The 21703-nt window shown below is 43.5% G+C and overlaps 1 protein-coding gene across 4 annotated transcripts in view; it reads left to right on the top strand.

Moving 5' to 3' along the window:
* Nucleotides 1-21703, top strand: part of LOC147018613 (rap guanine nucleotide exchange factor 2-like) — a 213699-nt gene that overhangs the window by 4570 nt on the left and 187426 nt on the right. Inside the window, exons 3-4 of one of the 4 annotated variants that reach the window (XM_085898457.1) lie at nt 6596-6654; nt 12093-12426. In XM_085898457.1, coding sequence (XP_085754583.1) covers nt 12373-12426 — 54 coding nt within the window. In that variant the 5' untranslated portion in view covers nt 6596-6654; nt 12093-12372. Of the gene's footprint in view, nt 1-6595; nt 6655-12092; nt 12427-19761; nt 21693-21703 lie in introns of those variants that run through there. The other 3 variants (XM_085898460.1, XM_085898458.1, XM_085898456.1) reach the window with 3 other exon arrangements.

The following is a 21703-nucleotide window of genomic DNA, read 5'->3' as shown; positions in this document are numbered from 1 at the left end:
CTTTTCAACTCTTTTGGCATGGTCAATAGTTATTTTTTTGATTCCAATTACATTTGAGGTACTACAAGCACTGTTTTTAACATCCAGCTGGTCCTATTGCAAGAGGATATTGATGACAACAGCAGTGGTTTTATACTTTTCCTTGTTAAATAAGATTCGGTTCAGGTGATCACCTAATCAGTACCTCACGAAGTAGAATGAGGTGTACCTGTGTTGGAATTCAACAGACACTGGAATGGAATGGCTGCCATACATGCAGAGATGATGATTTAAATTTTTTTTGGAGTGGTCTCTTATTTTTTTCCAGAGATATATATATATATATATATATATATATATATATATATATATATATATATATATATATATATATATATATTGTTGTGGTTGACCAAATTCGCAAACCACCATTCAGGTCCCTTAGGTGAGATATCTCGGTAAGTATATGTGTAGTTAGGCCCAAACCCGTTGTCTAGAGGGAATAAATGTCATTCATGAGGGCTGCGACTCTTCAGGATAGCCGTTTTTCTTTTACTATCTTTATTTTGGACCAGCCGCCATTATTACCACCACCAACCACGTCTCAACAGCCATCACAACAACCACCAACCACAACGCCGCTTCACAATAACAACCACCAACCACAACGCCGCTTCACCACAACCGCCACGACCTTTACCGTCACAACTCGCCACCATCGCATCACCGTCATCTCGCGCCACTCGTGGGCACCGATGCTGGACTCGTGCGGGGCGCGCACCGAGCAGCGTGTTCAAAAACATCACGGACTTTCCGCAGAAAAACGGATCAAAAACGACTCACGCCCACTTTTGTTCCGTCCAATCGGTGAGCGAGGGGCGATTTGGCCCCGCCTCCAGGGCGTTGGAGGGCGGTCGCTATATGCAAATTCATGGATCAAAAAGCATTCACGCCCACTTTTCCTCGGGCCAATGGGGAGCCAGCAAGAGAGGTGAAGGGTCGGAGGCAGAGGGTCAAGGGTAAAAGAGCGAAGCCACGGGGCTTATAAAAACGACTGCGTTCGTCAGCAGTTGGCAGTTCGCAGTTGGGAGTTCGCGGAGCCAGTGAAGAGTTGGGACGAGTCAAGAGAGGAGACGGAGAGGGCGATCGGACGAAGCTGTGGAGAGGCGGCGGCGGCGAAGGCGGTTGAGGGGGTGCTCGCGTCGGATTCGGGGAACTGCGGAGGGAGAGGCCGGCGGCGCGACCGAGGTCGTGGTGGAGACGCTCGTCGCGGGACCCGAGATTTTGTGAAATCCTCCTTTCCCCGAGCATCAGCAACCCCCTCCTGTTTCCCCCCGCGCTGAGATAGTGCGACAAAAGGGGGCCCCCTTCCCACCCCCTACCAGACACTGTCCGCGAGGCCCGCGGAGTTGAGGCACCACCGCCACTTCGCGTCTCATCATCAGACGGGTAGGCCCGACACGGTCTCGGCCCCAGGCCCGCCTACCCCCTCATCCTGGAGGGTGGTTCTCTTTTCTTTTGCTTTGGGAATATGTGTTGTCGGCGCCGTCTGTGAAGTAAAATTGTATAAGTGTTGCCGAGTGCCCGGTAGTCGGATAGATCTGCATTGTTGCATTTGCTTTTTGTCTTCTTCTTTTACATGTGCTTTTGGTGGAATTGTATATGTGTGCTTTCCGTTCATCGCGAAATAAATGTGCTTATTGTTGAACTGTTTTCCCGCTTCGCTTCGTCATTTCTTTCATTGAATCCCCATCTTGCTTCACGTAAAGGGTTGGTCGTGGGCTAAGATGCCCGATAATTAATCGAATCGTCGAGGCCGACGAATAACACCGCTCGGTTATCCCGATAGTACGGAACGGGTCGCTTCAGTGGCCCGTGTCCGGAGTCGACCTGCGGCGAGGTGCGATCGCCCGGTCTACCCTCCGTGTGGGTACTTAGGTAGGTCGAATTTGGCGAGCAACCCTATCCCACGCGGGGGCCGATTGGCACGATCGCGGTGAGACCGAAAGGTCCACCCGTGACTGGTTCCCGGCGTTAGTCCGAGAGGGTCACGACTGGATTGTCCGTCCGGTGGGCGACGTGCCGCGATTCGAGTTACGTGGCCGTCAGCACGCCGGCGGGCGCGAATCCGCAACAATATATATATATATAGTACAAAACTGCTATACTCGTATGTCTTGTTGCAGAATCCATTGACAAAATGATCGTTATTCACCTCTGCAGACGCCTCTTCCTGATACAATGTTGATTCAAGTTTGTGTGTTCAGGGATAAATAGTTGCTGTCAATTTATGTTTTCCCTGAAACAAAAACGAATTTGTTGCACCTCCTTTAACCTTATTCTCACATGTCTTTTGCATGGGAATTGCTGTGAAGCCTCAAGCTCACATTCAGCCAGAAATGTTCAAAGGGCTTCGGGCTCACATGAGGCCGGAAAGGTCCGTTGGGTTTTGGGCACACATCCGGCACCTGGATTTCTGCATTAATGAAGAAAACTTTACCCACACCTTGATTTAGCATAAATTTGGATGCTATAGATCGGCTTAATGCTTCACTTTCTTATTCCATAAATCTCTTCCAACAACACGGCCATAACTATTTGAGCACCACCCCTTGTGGAGGCCCTTGATAAAACAAATCACTAGGAACAACACAAACACAATTATCGTGTAACTGCACAGCCAAGGAATGGTGGTTTTTTTTTTTTAAACACTTTTTTTGGTTGCATTTGATAGAGTTTATCAGTAAGAAACTTGATTGGTATTGCTGAAAGATTTTCAATCTGTGGAGCTGGAATTGCTGGTTCATTGGTATGCAATCATGGAGCAGCTTTTTGAACAAATATATTGGTGGATTGTTGGCATGGTAGTTTATCGATTTGATTGTTGAACATGTCTGCTTGCCTCCGAATCACTATTTCTGTAGTCATCACAGTTTTACCATCATTGTCTGCGTGCTGTGCACTGATCACCTATCTTGCGAAACCCACAGATGCATTCCTGTGTCACGAAAGGCAGTACGGTGTTGTTATTATGGATTCCAAACCATTTGGACATCTCCTTCAGCTTTTCAATTCACTTGTTGCGCTTCCCAATAATTTATTGCATTGGTGATATTTTTTTTGTGTTTATATCCAAAATTAATATTTCTCATAAGAATATATATTATTTTTGAACTTCTTTGTGAAACCGATCTCCCACTTTCTATTCTCATCGCTGACGAGCAGAGGAAAAGCCTTTCATTTTTTTTTTTTTTTTGCCATATCTCCCCATGAGGCTTTGAAAAGGTTTCAAAGCTAATTAATGTCTAATTAGGGCTCAGACAACTCATTGAATTGTGAAGAATGGCACACTGTGTGTTGCCTCCAGGGATGAATTTCATGCAGCTGTAGGGGGATTGGCAGAAGGAAGAAAGGATCTTATCCATAATGTGGTGGGTTTGAAAAGAGTGGTGGTAGGGATAAGAGGATGATGGGGAAAGCGTGAAAAAAGCGTGAATTAACCAATCACAACTGGGCACGGGTGAACATAGCATCTTGCAAATCGTGGCAACATGCATTTGCAAGCTTCAGCTAAATGGAAAAACCAATGTTTCTCACTGGAATGATGGTTTGATGGTATGACTGGAATGGAACTTCAACAATATAGATGTTGGAGATGACCGAAAAATCAAAGGCATTCGTGTCCTTTGTCTGCTCAATGTTATTGTCATCACAGTTTATATTGGTCAAAAAGCAATGTTTTCAAAACTGTAGAAAGAGGGGTTTGTTAAAGCACAGCGATGGACTCCACGTCGTATAACTTTATAAGAGAGTGGTTCAAGGTTATCCTCTTCTCTTTGTTATATGTAATTGTAAGATATCGACAGACTACTTCTTGAAGGCTTGTTGAGTGGTAGTGGCAACATCTGGCAATTATTGTGTGAAGTTACATTATGGCTGCACATGACATTCTGAATATTTCCAAGATGGTGGTGAAATGTGTCAGGTGCTCAGAACAGTGTTGCATATAATATTTGGTGTGAATTTAAATGTCAAACCAGCTGAGATTGACAGAACATTACCTGTAAAGTTCAGGATACATGTCTCTCATGTCGAAGTGTTCTTGAGTGCACCTCATACAAAACAAACGCAGATCATGATACTTGCAGAAAATAGGAATAATAATAATAATATCGAGAACTGCCACTTTATAACGACTGGCAGTGATGACCGGGTACCAAGACGTCCGGCTTTTATACAACCCTGCTTTGATACAACACAGGATTGATGAGCTAAGGACCCAGTACCACGCTGCATTCAATCTATTTATTACATACGCAGTTAGCCCTTTTTCCTGGGGACATCGTCGGTATCAATTGAATTGGTGTTTAAATAACCTGAACACAAAGTAATAAATGTTGACACCATGGGTCCACACGGTAAGGTAAACCGGGACTCCCCCCGAGTTGTACAAAGCCACGCACGTCTCTCCACAATGCAGGATCGACAAGTTACGGACCCAGTAACAGGCCATGTTCCATCCATTTAGTACGTACGCAGGTGACCCTTTTTCCTGGGGCCATCGGCGATATCAATTGAATTGATACAACCCTACCCTCAAACCCATCCAGGCGCAGCCAAGTGAGCCTTATTCAATACCCCCCAAAAATGGAAGTTCTCAGATTCAAACATTTAAATAATTTTGGCTGCTTGATTGATGAAGCAGTCAGAGAAAACATGATTTAATATTTTCCTTCAATCCAATATGGCTGCCAAACCATGTGGCCGATCGGGTTGAAATTTAAAAAAAAAAAAGTTCCTCTTCTCTACTAGATCATAATTCTGAAGCTTCACTTTGATGATGAAGCAATGGCACACAACATACAGTGATCCCAAGGCAGTTATTTCATTAGTATGTGTATTTGTTAGTCCTTTCGACATGTCAAGTGGGAAAAGATGAAAGATGCATTGTGTGGGACTCTTTCAGTTCGACGTCTTATACCTCTTCAACCTTTAACCCTTGCAGTTCTTCCACTCCTTTGCTACACCACTTTCTCTCACACGAAACATGCAAGCAAGCACGCCAACCAATATAAACCAAGCAAGCGTGCCACGACTGCCTCCTGTGCATTTGCATGCCAATTTTCCATTCAAAACTGCGCACCAATTCTCAACCGCCATTTCGCCTCAGACCTTCATTCCACTCAACAAACTATATCATGAGCACCACAACCACTTCATACGACTACTAAAAATCCCCACAACAACCCATGCTTACATTTTCCATTCCAAACGTGACCATTATTCACAATCTCATTTCAAGGAATTTCCACCGCTTCCCCACAATGCCACAACGTACTGCTACTTCACTACAAATTCCACAACAAGCTCCTGCTACCCTACAACCACCTCAACTACCACATACTCATTGAACACTTACCACAGCTTCGGAAAGCATGGAGGAGATGTATGTTGGGTTATTTTGGAGCATGACTCGAAGCACGAACGTGCACTGAAGCTCGTTTGAGGACCTACGGTGGCGCAGGGATTTCCCTAAAAGCCTACATTTGAATGAAGGCCAGCACATGTTCAGGTCCAGAGAGCACCGTCAAAAACCACTGCCCCATGTAAAGATTGGGAGCTGTTGTGCATGGCTTTGTTGGCAGGTGAATGAGCCATTTTCCACCTCCGGGGGCTGGCGAGGCATGGCTACGACCACTATGGACCAACAGGGGAGCTCATTTTCATTAGAACTCCTTTTCTTCCGATGGTTGACTCCTCCCCTGGTCCAGGGCTTATAAAATGAACGTATCGTGGGAGCAGAGACTATCGCGGGGAGCAAACCGTCGAAGGAGCAATTATCGCCAGACATTGGACCTTGCTGGGGAGACCAACGGTGCAAGGACAAGAGTTGAGTCAGCGTGACCAGGTGTGGGGTCACTCATTGCTGCTGCGAGCCAGGACTGCTCCATTTAAACGTCACTCAGGTCACGACACATACACGTACAGACTCTTATACGATGTACGATAGGAACCTTTCTTTCATGCATCTTTCTTCCACCATCTATCACTTGTCTACTGTGGAAGCAAAAGAGCAATCAACATGGGCAAGTCCGACCAACTGTTCTTTTCAGAGCAAAACCCAAGAGTGAACTGAAGAGTGAACTGAACTGACCTACACCTCACATTTTTCCTCTTTTACTGCGCTGCACCCCACATCACATCACATTACACTTTCACTTCTCAAACACACACCCAAGACAACTTCAGTATTTCTCCCTCTTTCGCTTTCCTTAGCGTTCTGGGCTGCGCAGGTCTGCTGGCCGCACCAGATATTGAGAGGTCATTAATCTTCAACTGTATCTGTCTCTCTGGGCTATCTCTAATTTTCCTCATGTGTGTGTGTGTGTGAGATGGCACCTGTTGTAGCATAAGTTAAGACTATAAGAACTTTTGGGATCACCCCTAGAAAGTTATGTGCCTTTTTCCACACCCCACAAGTTCCTTGCTTTCCCTGCTGCACATCTGCAATGAACCCCATTTCCGTGCCATGTAACTTTGCTCACATCCTGGTTTAAATAAATGTGTTTTTAGAAATGTTCCCACCTCATTTTTGTCTTTTCCTCTCTTGGTCCAGCATGGCCTGCACCCGAGCTGAGCTGGGACGTTATTCTCCAAGAAAATGTTCAATAGCCGGTACGTACTTGGCAGCTCCGCTCAGCTGCACTTGATCCGGGATATAATGTAAATGACACAAGTACGTAGTGAGGGCGCAATTCCCTGATAGGGAGGTCATGTGTCCTGAGGTAAATGATTGTTAGACAGAGGACCCTAAGTCACGTACTCATGTTATTGACATTCACGGTCGATTAGTTCCACGCCGCGACACGAAGTTATTCACGTGCGATAACCTGCGATTCCTGGTCAGTCCGGAGAGGAAGCCGAGACAGCCCCTCCCTTGTGGTTCTACTGCGATTCTGGGTCTGTGACAATATGATGTTTTGTAGCAAGAAAAAGCGTTCTTTTTTAAAACACGACATTTACAAATGTTATCGCATTTTCTTTATCTTCTGGGACCTTTCCTTTTGAGGGCACAGCCTCATAAGCGTGCCAAAGCCTGAAGCCTTGACCTCGCATCAGGTGTGCTTTTATCTTCTTAATATATTAGACATCATACATATGTAAATTAACACTCTTTGTACTCTGCACGCATTGCTCATCACATGCAGTGAATTTCACCTCCCTGCACCTTGTATTTATTGTTATTTTTTTTAAACACTTCTGTACACCGCCATTGAGGGCCCGGTTGCAAGTCACCGTCTACATTTCAAAAAGAAGAGACGTAATTACTCTTTAATGGAAAATGTTTTCTGAGTTTTTTTAATCCTGAAAAAATAGAGCGTAGTAAACACACAGTCGTGTTAAAAGATTGGCCTTTAAAACCCTTCTTAAATTGTCCTTTTGAAGGGGGACAGACATCGCACAAACAAATGCACAAGCAAATACACAAACATACATACATACATACAGCTTGCAAAATTTCATTTTGATAGGATAAGTGGTTCCAGAGAAAACATTATTTCATAATTTTCTTCAATCCAATATGGCTGCCAAACCATATGACCTCTCAATTATTCATTAAAAAATTCGTATCCACTAGTCTTGGGGAACATGTGTGTGAAGTTTCCTCTTGATCTGTCCAGCCGTTCTGGAGAAGATTTTTGAAGGTTTTAGGGTAAATTCAATATGGCTGCCAAACCATGTAACATACGTCCAAAAAGGTGTGAACTTTTTGTTCACCATGGATAGGCGGTCATACCGCTGAAGTTTTGCCTTGATCTATTCAGTTGTTTCGAAGAAAAGTATTTTTGATGTTTTTTTATTTTTATTTTTTAAACAATATGGCTGCATGACCTATGACATCATAATTTTTCTTCTTATTTGAGTTGTTGCATAGATGATTATCAAGAAATTTCAAGTTTTCTCTGATGCAGCGTTTTACGTGTCAAATTTTCACCAGGATATCGCTTCACCGATGACGTCATGGTTAACACCTCTTATACCCCTTGTGGAGATCTTGACAATGAGCCAAAAATAATATATGCACTAATAGTAAATGGAAAACTAGGGAGTTCATAGAACACCTTACCCTCCACAGTCTTGAAAAATGGACTTGTGAAGGGTCTTTTATACTCTTGATTTGCGTTTTGCACTAAATAGACAGCATTAGGCACTGCCATATTTGCCTGAATGCTGAATCTCAAAGTTACTCTGCCCTCAGGGCATGAATCAGCATAAATATTTTTCCTAGAACTGCTAAACGGAAGGTTTTTTTGAAAGTGTCAAGAAGGTGATTTGTGTTCTACAGTGTTCTAGTATATAATGCAATTGAAATAAAATGAAGGTTTTAAAGGCTGTAGAGAAAAATAGGACCACTGGACCTGTAGCTTATCTGGGTCTGGCCTAATGTTGTACCCCAAATTTGGTAGCATTCTGACTGGCGGAACGGGAGAAGAAGATTTTGGAAGGGATTTGCGGGACCGCCATTTTGATACACTTCTGTTCATGTGATCAGCATGGTCTTCACAATTTAACATCGGGACCCTGTCCTAATTTTGTAACCCAAATTTGATGTCATTCTGACTGGTGGGTCTGGAGAAGGAGATTTTGAGGAAATTTATTAAGTCAACCATTTTGACCTACTTAAAGTCATGTGACCAGACCGAGTTTTGCAATTCTTGTTACCATTCAGGAGAGGAACGTTGCTGCCAAATTTCAGCCAGCTCGGTCCAGCGGTTTGGCAGTAGAAGTCGAAAAAGGAGACGGACGGATGGATGGATGGACAGTACACGATGACAATACCTTATCTGGAATTTAAATTCCAAATAAACGAAAAACCCCAAAATACACTTTTCTGGAAGGTTACCGCTATTGATGCAGTCTTTTACACCACCTTCTTTGACATGTTAAATTAGTTTTTCATGCCTGTTGTTTGTGTCCTTTATGATGTCCCTAAACACAGTAAATTTCCTGGATGGGATGATTTTCAATTTTGTTTGACTACCAGATAGGCAAACAGACAAAAAAAAGTTACCTTTCCCCTCTTCATGCAAGTGCGCTCAGGACGAGATGCCGTGCAATTTGCCAAATTCAGAGCCAAAGTACTGTTAAACTATGTTAAACGATGTAAGACAAGCCACGATTCCAGGAAAAAACATAGGGACAATAACCCTGGGTGCTCACCTGGTAGTGGTTGTGTAAGATAACGAGGGAACCACCGGTCGGCATGGATGACCACAAAATATATGTAACGCAGAAGAAAGTAAATACCTCTGGATTTTTTTTATGCCATGAATAAACCAGTGCATCACAGGTGATAAAGGTTGTTGTCAAGGATCATTGAAATTGTGTGTGGTGTTGGAGAAGAAAGTATATATGCATATTTTGGGAGCAACCCCCCCCCCCTTTCCCCGTATAACCCCTTCGACCCCAATTTTTTTTTAATGTCGTGAACAAACTTTGGTGCATCATGGGTGATGAAGGTGGTGGTCAAGTTTCATCAGAGTTGGGTGTGTAGTTTCTGAGAAGAAAGCAAATACCTGTTTTGGGGGACATCCCCCCATCGACCCCCTGGGTTAAATTTTTTTTTTAACAGTGTGAACAATCTTTGGTACATCACGGTTGATGAAGGTTGTACGTAGTTGGTTTCATCGCAATTGTGTGTGTTGTTTCTGAGAAGAAAGCAAATGCTGTATTTTCCAGTGTACAAAATGTGGCCGTGCATTAACCGCACCCCTGTTTTTCACCCTCAAAATAAATTAATAAATTGATCATTTTATTTTCTGATCTTGATCTAATTACGTTTGTACATTAACTTTGTATGGAACAAAGTGATGGAGGTATCAACATGCTTACTCCCATGTCAACTTAATTTCACCTAACAGTCTTATTCTCATTTTCAAGAAGTTGAAGAGAGAGAGGAGAGGATACCAAGAAGTTTATGTTTTTCTTTCTTATTTTTTAACATTATAAAGAGGATTTTTTTGTTTCTAGAAGAAGGAAGAAAAGGGATTCGTACCGGTATCATACAGATTTCTTGTGGATTTGTTTCCCTGTAAAGGGCCGTTTGGGTTTGATGAAGCTTTTCAGCTAAACCCGAGGAAATCCTCGTCGATGCTTTCCTCGTCGAAGACGGTACGTAGCTCCTTGTTCGAATCACGGAAGAGCAAGTCCCCGTCACCATCATTTGCAGCCTCCTCTTCCCAAATTATATTGTCCTCTGCACAATCCATGTTGTTAGAGATGCAGTATTTCAGCAGTGCTCACTTGATGATGTCCAACAGTATCTCCTCCCAGACCTTGATGATCCAGCCGCAGATCATCAGAAGATCGACGCTTCTCATCCTCCTGCTCTTGGTGTAGGCCTTCTACCAACTCATTATTCAGTCGGATCATTGTGCAGTAGCCCGTCCTTGAACAGCTTGTTGATTTACACATCCGAGAGGCTGCAGGAGCGATGTTATCCCACCTGGGATGACTATGAGATTGGTGTTGGTCCGACGGCACAGCGCTTTGGTGTTGTGAGTCTTGTGAAATCTGAGCGCATCCAGGACTAGCACGCTCTGCTGTCGGGAGGACCGTCATCCGGCCTACTATGCCACACCGTGTGCACCCAGTCCTGGACCAGTCCCTCATCTATTCACCCCTTCTGCTGCGCACAAACAATGATGCCAGCTGGAAACTTGTCTTTGGGCAGTGTATTCCTCTTCAACATAACATATAGGGGAAGCTTGCCACCATCTTCGGTGCAGGTGAACATGACGGTGAATCGGTCCTTCTCGTGACCAGTAGTGTTGATCGTCACATTATGCTCCCCCTTTGCTGTGATGGTGGTCCTTCTTGGTATGTGGAAGGTAAGGGGAGTCTGGTCAGCATTCCCGATCCTGCTGAGGGGATATTCATGCTCTTGGCAAAGCTTGATGACGTATGACTGGAAGCACGGCGTCTTATCAGCCATATCATCAGGTATATGCTGGGAAATGTGTGTGCGGCGTCGAACTGACAGTTGATGGCGTGCCATGAAGCTGTAGGCCCACGATGGGCTGGCAGTGAAGTCCCCAATGTCATCCTCCTTAGCGAAGCTCTTCTCCTTCAGCCTGAGACCAAGTTTTGAGATGGTGGAACCCTCTGCTCTTTCCTCCCGGATCCAAGCGATGAGACGTTCCTCGAGCTGAAGTCACTTCGCTGACTTTCCCCTCAGCGCCTTCTTCTTCCTTGGCATCTTCTCTGTCGTCGTCTTGTTTGTTCTCCAGCGCCGGATGACAGACTCATCCATGCCAAATCACCTCCAAGCTTCTCTGTTCCCAAACTCTTCTGCAGACCGGCAGACGGAGAGTTTGAATGCTGTGGGGAAAGAATGACTTGACATCGTGATAGCTCGAATGGATGATATGTGACATAATCTGGTGATGTAAGCAGAGGCACTCTTTTAGTACAAAGCGGCCCTTCTTGAGTGTCATGTGACCACCCCATGTCTGTTGTCGGTTGCATGTAAGTATGCGCGCAACCTTATTTGAGGTGGGTGCTCCATTATTGGACTAGCCTATTGTGAATAATTATTCTTTTGATGTGAGACCAGGTGTTCTTCTACTTATTCTTTTCTGTTTAATGGCATTTTCAGAGCCACGAGGCTTTATATACGCCACGCACCTAAACTCCGGGTGTCTCCTTTTTCTTATTCATTTGATTTCCGCACACGGTTAATGAAAGGCTGTACAAACTCTTTACCTGAACTGATTTTCAAAATTTAAACAGCAGAATTGAGCTTCACAGCAGTTCCGACTGCTAAAAAGAAAGTGTTCATTTGGAATATAATTGAAATTCAGCATTGATCATTTTTAAGATTAATTTTGTTTTTATATACCTGTGTATTAACTGCACCCCCAACTTTTACCTTTTTTGGCAATAAAAAAGTGTGGTTCATCTACCGGAAAATACGGTACTTAATTTGGGGGAAACCCCCCTCCCCCCTATAACTCCTTATACCTAGATGTTTTTTTTATGGATCGAACAAACTTTGGTGCATACACGGTGATGAATGTTGTGATAAAGTTTCATTGAAATCATATGTGAAGTTTCAGAGAAGTTGCAAGTATTTGTGGATGGACTGACAGACTGACAGACAGATGACGCACTATCCCATAAGTTCTCCGGCACTACGTTCCAGGTGAGCAAAAATTCACACAACCATCCGTAAAGGAAAGCATCCGCAAACAAAAACACCAACCCTCCATCATCACTGTATCACCAGTTTTTGCAAAAATTAAAGCAGCATTGATTTGTTATTTTGTAGAGTGCGTGTTTCTGTTATGAGACTAATATGAAGTATTACTTAAATTTTCCACAGCTTCTCTGATGACACTTTCAAGGATCTGGTTCAGCCACAATTGTCACCAGCACTTTGATAAGGTCAGTTCACCTTGACTGTCTATTGTACAAGTTGTAGATTTTACAGCTGGTAGCATCTCACTATCATGTTTTTGCACAGGGTGTCATGATTTTGCATTTTGAGATGAAATGCTCTTATTGAGTTGTCTACTTTTTCTAAATGAAATACTAATGGTGGACAAATTCTGTGAGGTCATGCCCTTAATCGATAGATCCCTTTACTGATAATATTTGAACCTGATCCTGCTGAGATCCAATTTTGATAGACTTCAAATTAGCAAATGCCTGGTTGGTTTTGCTAATTACTAATTGCCAGTAAACACATTATGTCAAATCAGAAAACAAAACTGATTTGTTCAAATTTCATTAATTGCCTCCAGTCACTACAAAGGGGTCTATTGACTCCAAAACCCTTGAGAAGCGCAGACTGAATATGGTTCCATGTCATTTCAGGCCGGTGAAGACCTGGTATTGGACATTTTCGATTTACAAGAGATACTTACATTGGTGATGCCAAAAACCAGATGATGAAGGTAATTACTCCAGGTTAGAATTGAGCATGCAGGCAAAGCAGATTGCAAGGGCATTCCAGAGAGCATGACAATACCAGATTAGATGAGTTACTGCACTTCAAGAACAGTCATGCACTAAAGTTTGTATGTTTTTTCTTTATCGGATACAGAGTCCAAGCTCATGGAAGAGTGAGAACGCTGAATAGATCCAGAAACAACATAACAAAAGGAAGAGTAGAAAGAAGGGGGGAGGGCAGTGGGGGTTGGGTGGGAGCACCAACAGCAAGTTGAAAGACAAAATCAAGGGAGACTTAAACAAATAATGGGTGGTGTGGGGAGGAATGGGGGTCAGGAAAGGATGCCTGGGGTTGACAGGATGGATACAGAAGGAAACGCTCATGAAGGAAAAACTGGAACTTTGGAAAGAGGGTGGTTTGAGATGGGGGAAGGTGGTGGGGTTAACGATTGTAAAAAAGATCATGGTTTTGGTTTGGGGACAATCTGAGATGGAAGATCGTGGATTAAAGACCTGGAGGGAAGAATGAGATTGAAGAGAATGTGGAAGTTGGTTCCACAGGTGTGGAAAAAGAGGAATGAATGAGTAGAGGTGTGAGCAGTGATCCCGGATTTTGGTAGAGTTTCACCAGAAATGAGGTTGACAGTGGACCATGTGCATCCTGCAGGAACTTGGGAGGGTGGACAAAACATAGAAGGAGCAGAAAGTGCAAGACCAGAAAGGAGGTAGAAGAAGACAAAGAGACCACCGACCTGTCTACGATGGGAAAGTGATCGGCCCATAGATTCAGTTTCATCACGGGAGATTCCAATAATTTTGAAGGCCCTGGTTTCCACGGCGTCAAGCTGAGTAAGGTCTGAGGCATGGGAGCCAGCCCAGAGGGGAGAACAGCCCTCCATTAAACTGTGGATGACGGCTTTGTTGGTGGATAGGAGTTCAGGTGTGCCAAGGAAGGACTTTGAACGACGGAGGATTCCCAGTAGGCAGCTGGCTTTGGAGGCCAACTTTGAAATGTGGTTTGCCCAATAATGATCGTGGTTGATAGTGAGACCCAGGAGTTTGAGTGACTGAACTTCCTCAAGAGGATTGTTCAAAAAGCAGATGGGAGGGTTTACCAGATGGTCCTTTTTTGAGATAGAGAGAGATAGAGTTGGAGATAGAGAAAGATTTGTGAGGATTGAAAGACATATTCTAAGTGTTTTACCAGCTTGTGATTTGTTTTTCAAGGCGTGAAGAGAGGGAAGAGGCTTCAACCTGCCTGTCCGAAGGATGAGGAACGTTACAAAACAATGTGGAGTAATTAGCAAGTAGATGAAGTGGATTTTCCAGAGATCGTGTATGAAGATCTGGAATAGGACTGGGCCCAGAACGCTGTATTGGGGCACTCCAGCCTTGACAGGTTGAGGAGATGAAAGGATTCCGTTGCGAGCCACATGTTGGCTACGAGAGTTGAAGAAGACAGTAAACCATGTGTGGAGTTGGCCTTGGATGCCATAGGCAGATAATTTGGAGAGCAAAGCGAGATGGTTTCATTTGTTGCATAGTTGCATTATGTAATGTATCTTCAACGCATATTGACGTATGTAGATGTATTTGACGTCTTCCGGACGACCACAGAACTTACTGAACATGGTACTAACTTACAGCTACCGTATAATGGTGTATTGGCAGCGTTTAGGGGAATTGGTATATAAAAATGGGGTTCACACAGGAGGAACCCGTCAGGGTTCCAGACTCCATGGTTTTTTTTTAAAATTATTTTATTTTTTTCCTTCGGCATGACGGTGATGTTGACACTTCGATTTCTAGTGCAGTTATGATGTAAATCGTTGAGCGGCTGCCTTTTAATTATATTATATTATAACCGCACTAGAAATCGAAGCGTCAACATCACCGTCATGCCGAAGAAAAAAAAAAAAAACCATGGAGTCTGGAACACTGACGCTGAACATTACCTCGACGTGTTTCGACTTATGAGTAACTTACAAGTAAAGGCCTAGTCACACCTTGACGTTTTAGCCAGCAATGGCAACGTATTAAAATGTATGTAAAATGCTCGTTTACGTTGAACTTTTGATGTTTTTTAAAAAAAAGATTTGGATGAATTCATAACGACTTGGTCTTATGCATAACGTATTAGTAACGGACACAGAACGTTTCGTTGTGTTATAGATAACTTAGACCAACGAATGCTGAACCTGTTGTCGGCCTTCACAACCGATGCCCAACGATAGTCTAACTTAGGCATAGTGCGTTGCACGCATCGCCGACGATGACGTGGCGTAGGTTATGAAAAGGCTGCTGCACAATGATTCAAATCATAACTGCCGCAGAAATGGAAGTGTCAACATCGCAGTCACACCTTGGCCGACCTCTGAAAAATGCGTCTAAAATGCTGGCGCACGTCGAATACGGTATGGGTAAGTTTGGTATGCGTGAATAGAACGCTAAAGTACGCTATCATACGTCGTATTAAATGGAGTACGTCTTGTAATTTTAAACATGTTGAAAATTTTACGACGTAGGCCTACTTGCCGTATGACACACGCTCCGCATGCGATGGGAATAAGTTGTACGCACGATATGCGATCGTTGACACACATCGACACACGTTACTTGAAAGGTGCTCATAAGTCGAAACACGTCAATGTAATGGTTAGCGTCAGTGTTCCAGACTCCAGGTTTTTTTTTTCTTCGGTATGACGGTGTTCAGTGTACAGTGCGGTTATGATTTAAATCGTTGAGCGGCAGCCTATTAATTATATTATATTATAACCGCACTAGAAATCAAAGTGTCAAAATCACCATCATACCGAAGGAAGGAAGAAAAAAAACAAAAAACAAAAAAAACAGGGAGTCTGGAACACTGACGCTAACCATTACCTTGATGTGTTTCGACTTATGAGAACCTTACAAGTAACGTGTGTCGATGTGTGTCACCGATCGCGTAACGTGAGTACAACACGTTACTCATCGGTTAGAAATAAGTTTCGGGTACGCTAAACATTACCTCGACGTGTTTCGACTTATGCGTAACTCACAAGTAACGTGTGTCGACGTGTGTCAACAATCGCGTGACGTGCCTACAACTTATGGCCAGCGTTATGCGGAACGTGCGAGTCATACGCTGGCATAAGTCTTAAAATTTCAAGCATGGAAAATTTGAGGACAACCGAAAAGTACAACGTTTAAAGCCAGCATACAACGACGTATGGCAGTGTTTTTCAGCGTGCTCTCAATGTTATCAAAACTTACCCATAACGTAGTCAACGTGTAACAGCGTTTTAGACAAATTTTCCAAAAATCGGCATAAGCTGGCTAAAACGTCAAGGTGTGACTGGGCCTTAACATGTGTCGACGTGTGTCAATGATCGTGTAATGTGCCTACAACACGTTACTCATAGGTTAGAAATAAGTTTCGGGTACGCTAAACATTACCTCGACGTGTTTCGACTTATAAGTAACTTACAAGTAACGTGTGTCAACGATCGTGTAACGTGCCTACAACTTATGGCCAGTGTATGCGGAACGTGTGAGCCATACGCTGGCAAACATTGAAAAATTTTGAGCATGTTAAAATTTGTCGACGAGCTCGGCGTACTACGACGTATGTCAGCGTGCTTCAGCGTGCTCCTAACGTATACAAAACTTACCCATAACGTATTCGACGTGTGCCAGCGTTTTAGAAAAATTTTTCATTACGTCAGCATACGCTGGATAAATCGTCAAGGTGTGACAGCGGCTTAAGTCCCGCCTTTCTCACCCCTCCTAGCTCTCCACCCCTCCTCCTTCCTTGCTCCCCACTTCCTCCTCCCTTCTTGCTCTCCCTCTCTCCTCTCTCTTCTCCCTCTCTTCTCTCCCTCCTCCCTGCCCTCTCTTACAGCCCTGCCCCTCTCCCTCTCCCCATCCTGTCCGTCCTCTTTCCCCATTTCCTCCATCCTCTGTCTCTATCTCTCCCCTCTCTCCTCCCTCCTCCTTCCTTTATCCTTCCCTTCCCTCTGCTCCCTCCTCTCTCTCCCTCTCCTCCTCCTTTCTCCCCCCTTTCCTTTGTATCCTCGCCAATGAAGCGACAGGTTGTATTTGCTTGTGAAGTATAAAATGCTCTGAAAAACAAAGGATAACGTCTCACTTGTAAGGATGGAATAGTTCAGGAATAGTGATGCTGTATTGCCGGGACTGACTGACTGACTGACTGATTTGCATGTAAATGAGGTTGTGACGTTCTGCTTCCGAAGAGGTAAAAAGGCAAATAAATAAATAAATAAAAATCTGGACAATTATCTTGCTGGTCATTTAATTGGCAAGATCACCTACAAAGTCAAAAATTGCTATCCATGTAAGTTGTGTTACTTTATGGCTGGCAATAATATGAACTTGGAGGTAGCATACTTGCCTTTGAGACATCTTGTCTGGTTTGATTCCCATCCTGGTTACAAAGGTCACCCTGGTGTTTCGCAGGCAGGATTCCTCATCGATGAATGCACCGTCCATCAGACGGGACATTGAGCTGGGGACCCGTCTGCTTGCTTCGGTTACTGCTGGTGGACGTGAAAGATCCCACGGTGTCTTTTGCAAAGGGAATTGTTTCTGGGACCCTGGCCAAATTCCAAATTCCTGCTCAAACCAGCAGCTTTCAAACAACAGGCCTGGCTCACTGGTTCATTAATGGTGTGCCAATTAATTGCACACACAGTCACCCGCTCAAACTAATTGGACATGGCATATGATGAAGATGATGTTGACGATGATACAAGTTGTACTACTCGTACTTAAAATAGAAAAGTGCTGCAGTGATTGTGGACTTTTTCATTCATGTGCTGCCTCAGCAATAACCTTGTACCATGACCACTCTCTTCGCACTTCCCCCACTTTCTCTTCCCTCCTTCCCCTTATTTCTTGAATTCTTGCCTCCACCTCTTTCCCTTTTTCTCAATGCTCTTTCCATCCCTCATCTCCTTCCCCATCCCCTTCCCTCGAGAGCTTTACTGTATACTGAGGCTTGGCAAATGTTGTGCTTAGTCCCAGTTGAAGGTCAATCCGTGGTTAAAGGGCAGATCTTTGAACCTTTGTTCTCAGACAAAATATCCACTTAGTCATACTTCTGTGGTTTATGCTATTTTTTGTTCTCCACACTTATTGAATTTGATATGTCCCGACTTCACAGTTATTATCTATTTCGAAACTATCTTTGATTTTTTTGAAGTAACTATGAAGTTAATTACATTCGGGTGTCACGTTCGGAGAACATTCTAACAACTTCCATGATTAGTGTATGCATTATAAGTAGTGGTGTGTGGTGGACTAAAATTAAGGTTACTGAATATACATGACGAAACCAATTGGTCCATCATTCCTTTACCATTTTGAGCCACAGGACCAATTGCTGGTGAAGTGTCTGGCTACGTAAGGGTAATTATCAAGTGCACTCGTTGACTCAAAGTCCTTTCACATTTACCTCCACCACCGAAGGTGGACGTAGGTTATGTTTTCGACCATTTGTTTGTCTGCTTGTGAGCAGGACATCTCAAAAAGTTGTGGATGCATTCGAATTATATTTTGTGCACAGGTTGGGTGTGTGGCAAAGACGAATTGATTAGATCTTGGTGAAGATCTGGATCCAGATTCGGATGCTCAAATTTTTTAAAGTGATTCTTCACCATTGAGAGATCGGACCAAAAACGATATATAGCGCGATATCTCAAAAAGTTGTGGACGGATTCGGATGAAACTTGGTGGACACGTTGGGTGTGTGGCAAGGACAAATTGATTCGGTTTTGGTGAAGATTTGGAACCAGATCTGCATACCATAATTTTAAAGTGATTCTTCACTATTGACAGATAGGGTTAAAAACGATATACAGCACAATATCTCAAAAAGTTATGGATTTGATTTTGGTTGAGGTCCAGATCCAGATCGGGCCTATCAGTGGGGTACAAAACGTAAACTGTTCTACCTGGCGGAGGTCTACGCTCTACCGATTGTGGTTCAAGTTTTCAATGTTTTTCAGACGTACACACTTATGGTAGTTCTTTCACTTCCACTTAGTGTGGCAGCCATCTTACTATAATTCACCGTCCGTCCGTCTGTCTGTTCCCAGGTACCGCAAAAACGGCTGAACCGATCGCAACCATTTTTTGTGGTGTGTAATCCTGGGACCCCTTGGGGTAAAATAGGCATAAATATAATAACATGACCCCCTTGACGGCTCCCGTAGTAGTATTAAGCTCCCGGGTACTTCTAGTATTAATAATCGCGACTTGCCTACCTTTGTCAGCTGTTGTATTTACAAGATGCTAGCATATAAGACATGTCACTTTGCTGATGGGAATACTCGTCTTTGCTGCGATGGCTTATCTATGGGACAAGAACAAAAAAGGATTTCTGGGAGATGCTGCCCTCCGTGTGGAGATAACCAGCATCACAAGTTGGCGTTTGCAGTTTTGACATGTGTACCCATATACAGTATACCCATACACAAACTTTACTTCCTTTTTTATACGCCCGATATATATATATATATATATATATATATATATATATATATATATATATATATATATATATATATATATATATATCGGGGCGTATTATGTGATATTGGTCATCCGTCTGTCCGTCTGTCCGTCTGTCCGTCTCTGTCTGTCTGTCTGTCTGTCTGTCCGTCCGTCCATCCGTTCCTGTCCGCACTCTAACTCCCAAAGTTTTCAACTTTCACGTTTCATATTTGGTACATAGGTACAGACTGTGGAGACGGTGTGTCGCGACATGCGTTTGTCATCTAAAGTGGTTGCCATGGCAACCAGGATGCTGTTTTCCATGTCGTAGCACAATTCTGTATATACCTTCTTGTTCGGGCATATATTGTGCTCACTTGAGCTCTTGTTATTTTTTATTTTAACATCACAAACCTACCTGGGAGCTCTCTGAACCCAGCATCATTGATTTCATTGAAATCCGTTAATCCGTTCTCAAGCTATAGCACGACAGACAAACAGACACGGCTCCTTTTATAATGCGGGTGTTTCACACCTGAGTATCTTGTTCGGTCAATTAAAATGGTATCTAAGAGTCAACCACAAAGCATGTGTCAGTGTGTGTTTGAAAATTTATTCTTCTCATGTCAAGAACGCTCGAACGGAAGGGAAAGAAATTGCACAATCAAGAACTAAATGATGTTGTCTGAGGTGCAGTCTGAGTAGGAGTTGAAACTTTGTGGCCTACTTCAGCCAGTTGCACTCTTTGAGAATACTCTGCCTCTGCCACCGTTGCTGTCTCCACCTCTCTGAGCTCGTTTCACCGTCATGCTTTGTCCGCACCCCCTCTTTCACCCCCCAAGGGATTTTTATCCCATCATTTTCCCTTTGCATGTTCAAGTAGGCAGAACACAGTTTGTCAGGGAAAAACAACATCTTTTAAAATGGATTTTTGAGTTATTAACACGACATAAGGTTATGCTATTGGCTGTGTTATTGAAGGCAAAGCGGTGGGGCGAGGGTATGGGTTTCAGGAAGTGGGGTGTTATAATGACAGGGAAGTCCAGAATAAGAAGTGTGAAGAAATTAATAGAAGTGTTGAAAAATGAACTTTCTGTTGATGTGATGTAAAACGCAATACAGTACTGTAGTCTGTGTATACTGCATTATACTGTCTGCAGCCTTGTAGTACTTCCCATTTACCCACACATTTTACAATCTCCTAATGATGTACCCGTTGTTTGTGAAATGTACATATCCTGCTCTTCCTTAAAAGGACAAAATAAGAGAAACGAGAACGGCAATCAGTGGAGTGCATAACTCCGCCAGGATGAACAGTTTACGTGTTGTCTCCAATGATGGGTTGGATCTGGATCCAGACATCAACCAAAATCAAATGGGCTTGTTCTTGTCAACTACCCAACTCATCCACCTGATTTTGTCACCACTCATCCATAACTTTTTTGAAATATCTTGTTATTTACCGTTTTTGGCCCTATCTCTCAACGGTGAAGAATCACTTAAAAAAAAATGCTCGGATCCGGATCTGAGTTTGGAGCTTCATCAAAATTGAATCGGTCTTCCCTCTCACACACCCAACCTGTCTACCAAGTTGTTTTTTTTTTCAAATCCATTAATATATTTTTGAGATATCATGCTTTTATATCCTCATTGGCCATATCGCCCAATGATGAAGAATCACTGAAAAAAATTCTAACATCCAGATCTTCACCAAAATCTCATATGTTTCTCGCTGTCACACACCCAAGCTGTCCACCAAATTTCGTCGGAATTAATCCACAACTTTTTGAGATATACTGCTCAAAGACAAACAAACAGACAGACAGACACAGCTCGAGAGGAGAACATTACCTCCACCCACCATCAGTGGCAGAGGAAACGAGCAATTAAAAAATAATTAACAGGCAAAGAGAGCTGAACAGTGCCGAGCAGTTTATCTCTTAGGCCTTGAGGGATTTGGTGTGATTGTGTTTCCTGCATGAAGGTTTGTACGTTGGGAGGGGCGATGGCAGAGCTGCTGAGTGGGGAAGGACGAGGGGAGGGTAGAGAGCTGCTGGGATAGGCTCACATTATCTCGGTGCACCTCTGCGGCCCCCACTTTATAACGTTAGATTGGAGTGAGAAGCAGAGGTGGCTAAACGAGGGAGAAAGAGAGCGACAAACAACGGACAGTGGACAAACGATTCACGACATCTACATTGTGTGTAATAATGGCTTTTCTTATGCGCTGCTATGCCAACTGTCTTCGGCCTTGGTCGTCTAAAGTAAGTCGTCC

This window comes from Eptatretus burgeri, chromosome 10, assembly GCF_056783735.1.
Source record: "Eptatretus burgeri isolate ZD-2024b chromosome 10, Ebu_testis_v1, whole genome shotgun sequence".
Taxonomy (NCBI): domain Eukaryota; kingdom Metazoa; phylum Chordata; class Myxini; order Myxiniformes; family Myxinidae; genus Eptatretus; species Eptatretus burgeri.
This window is presented reverse-complemented; position numbering and strand designations above follow the sequence as displayed.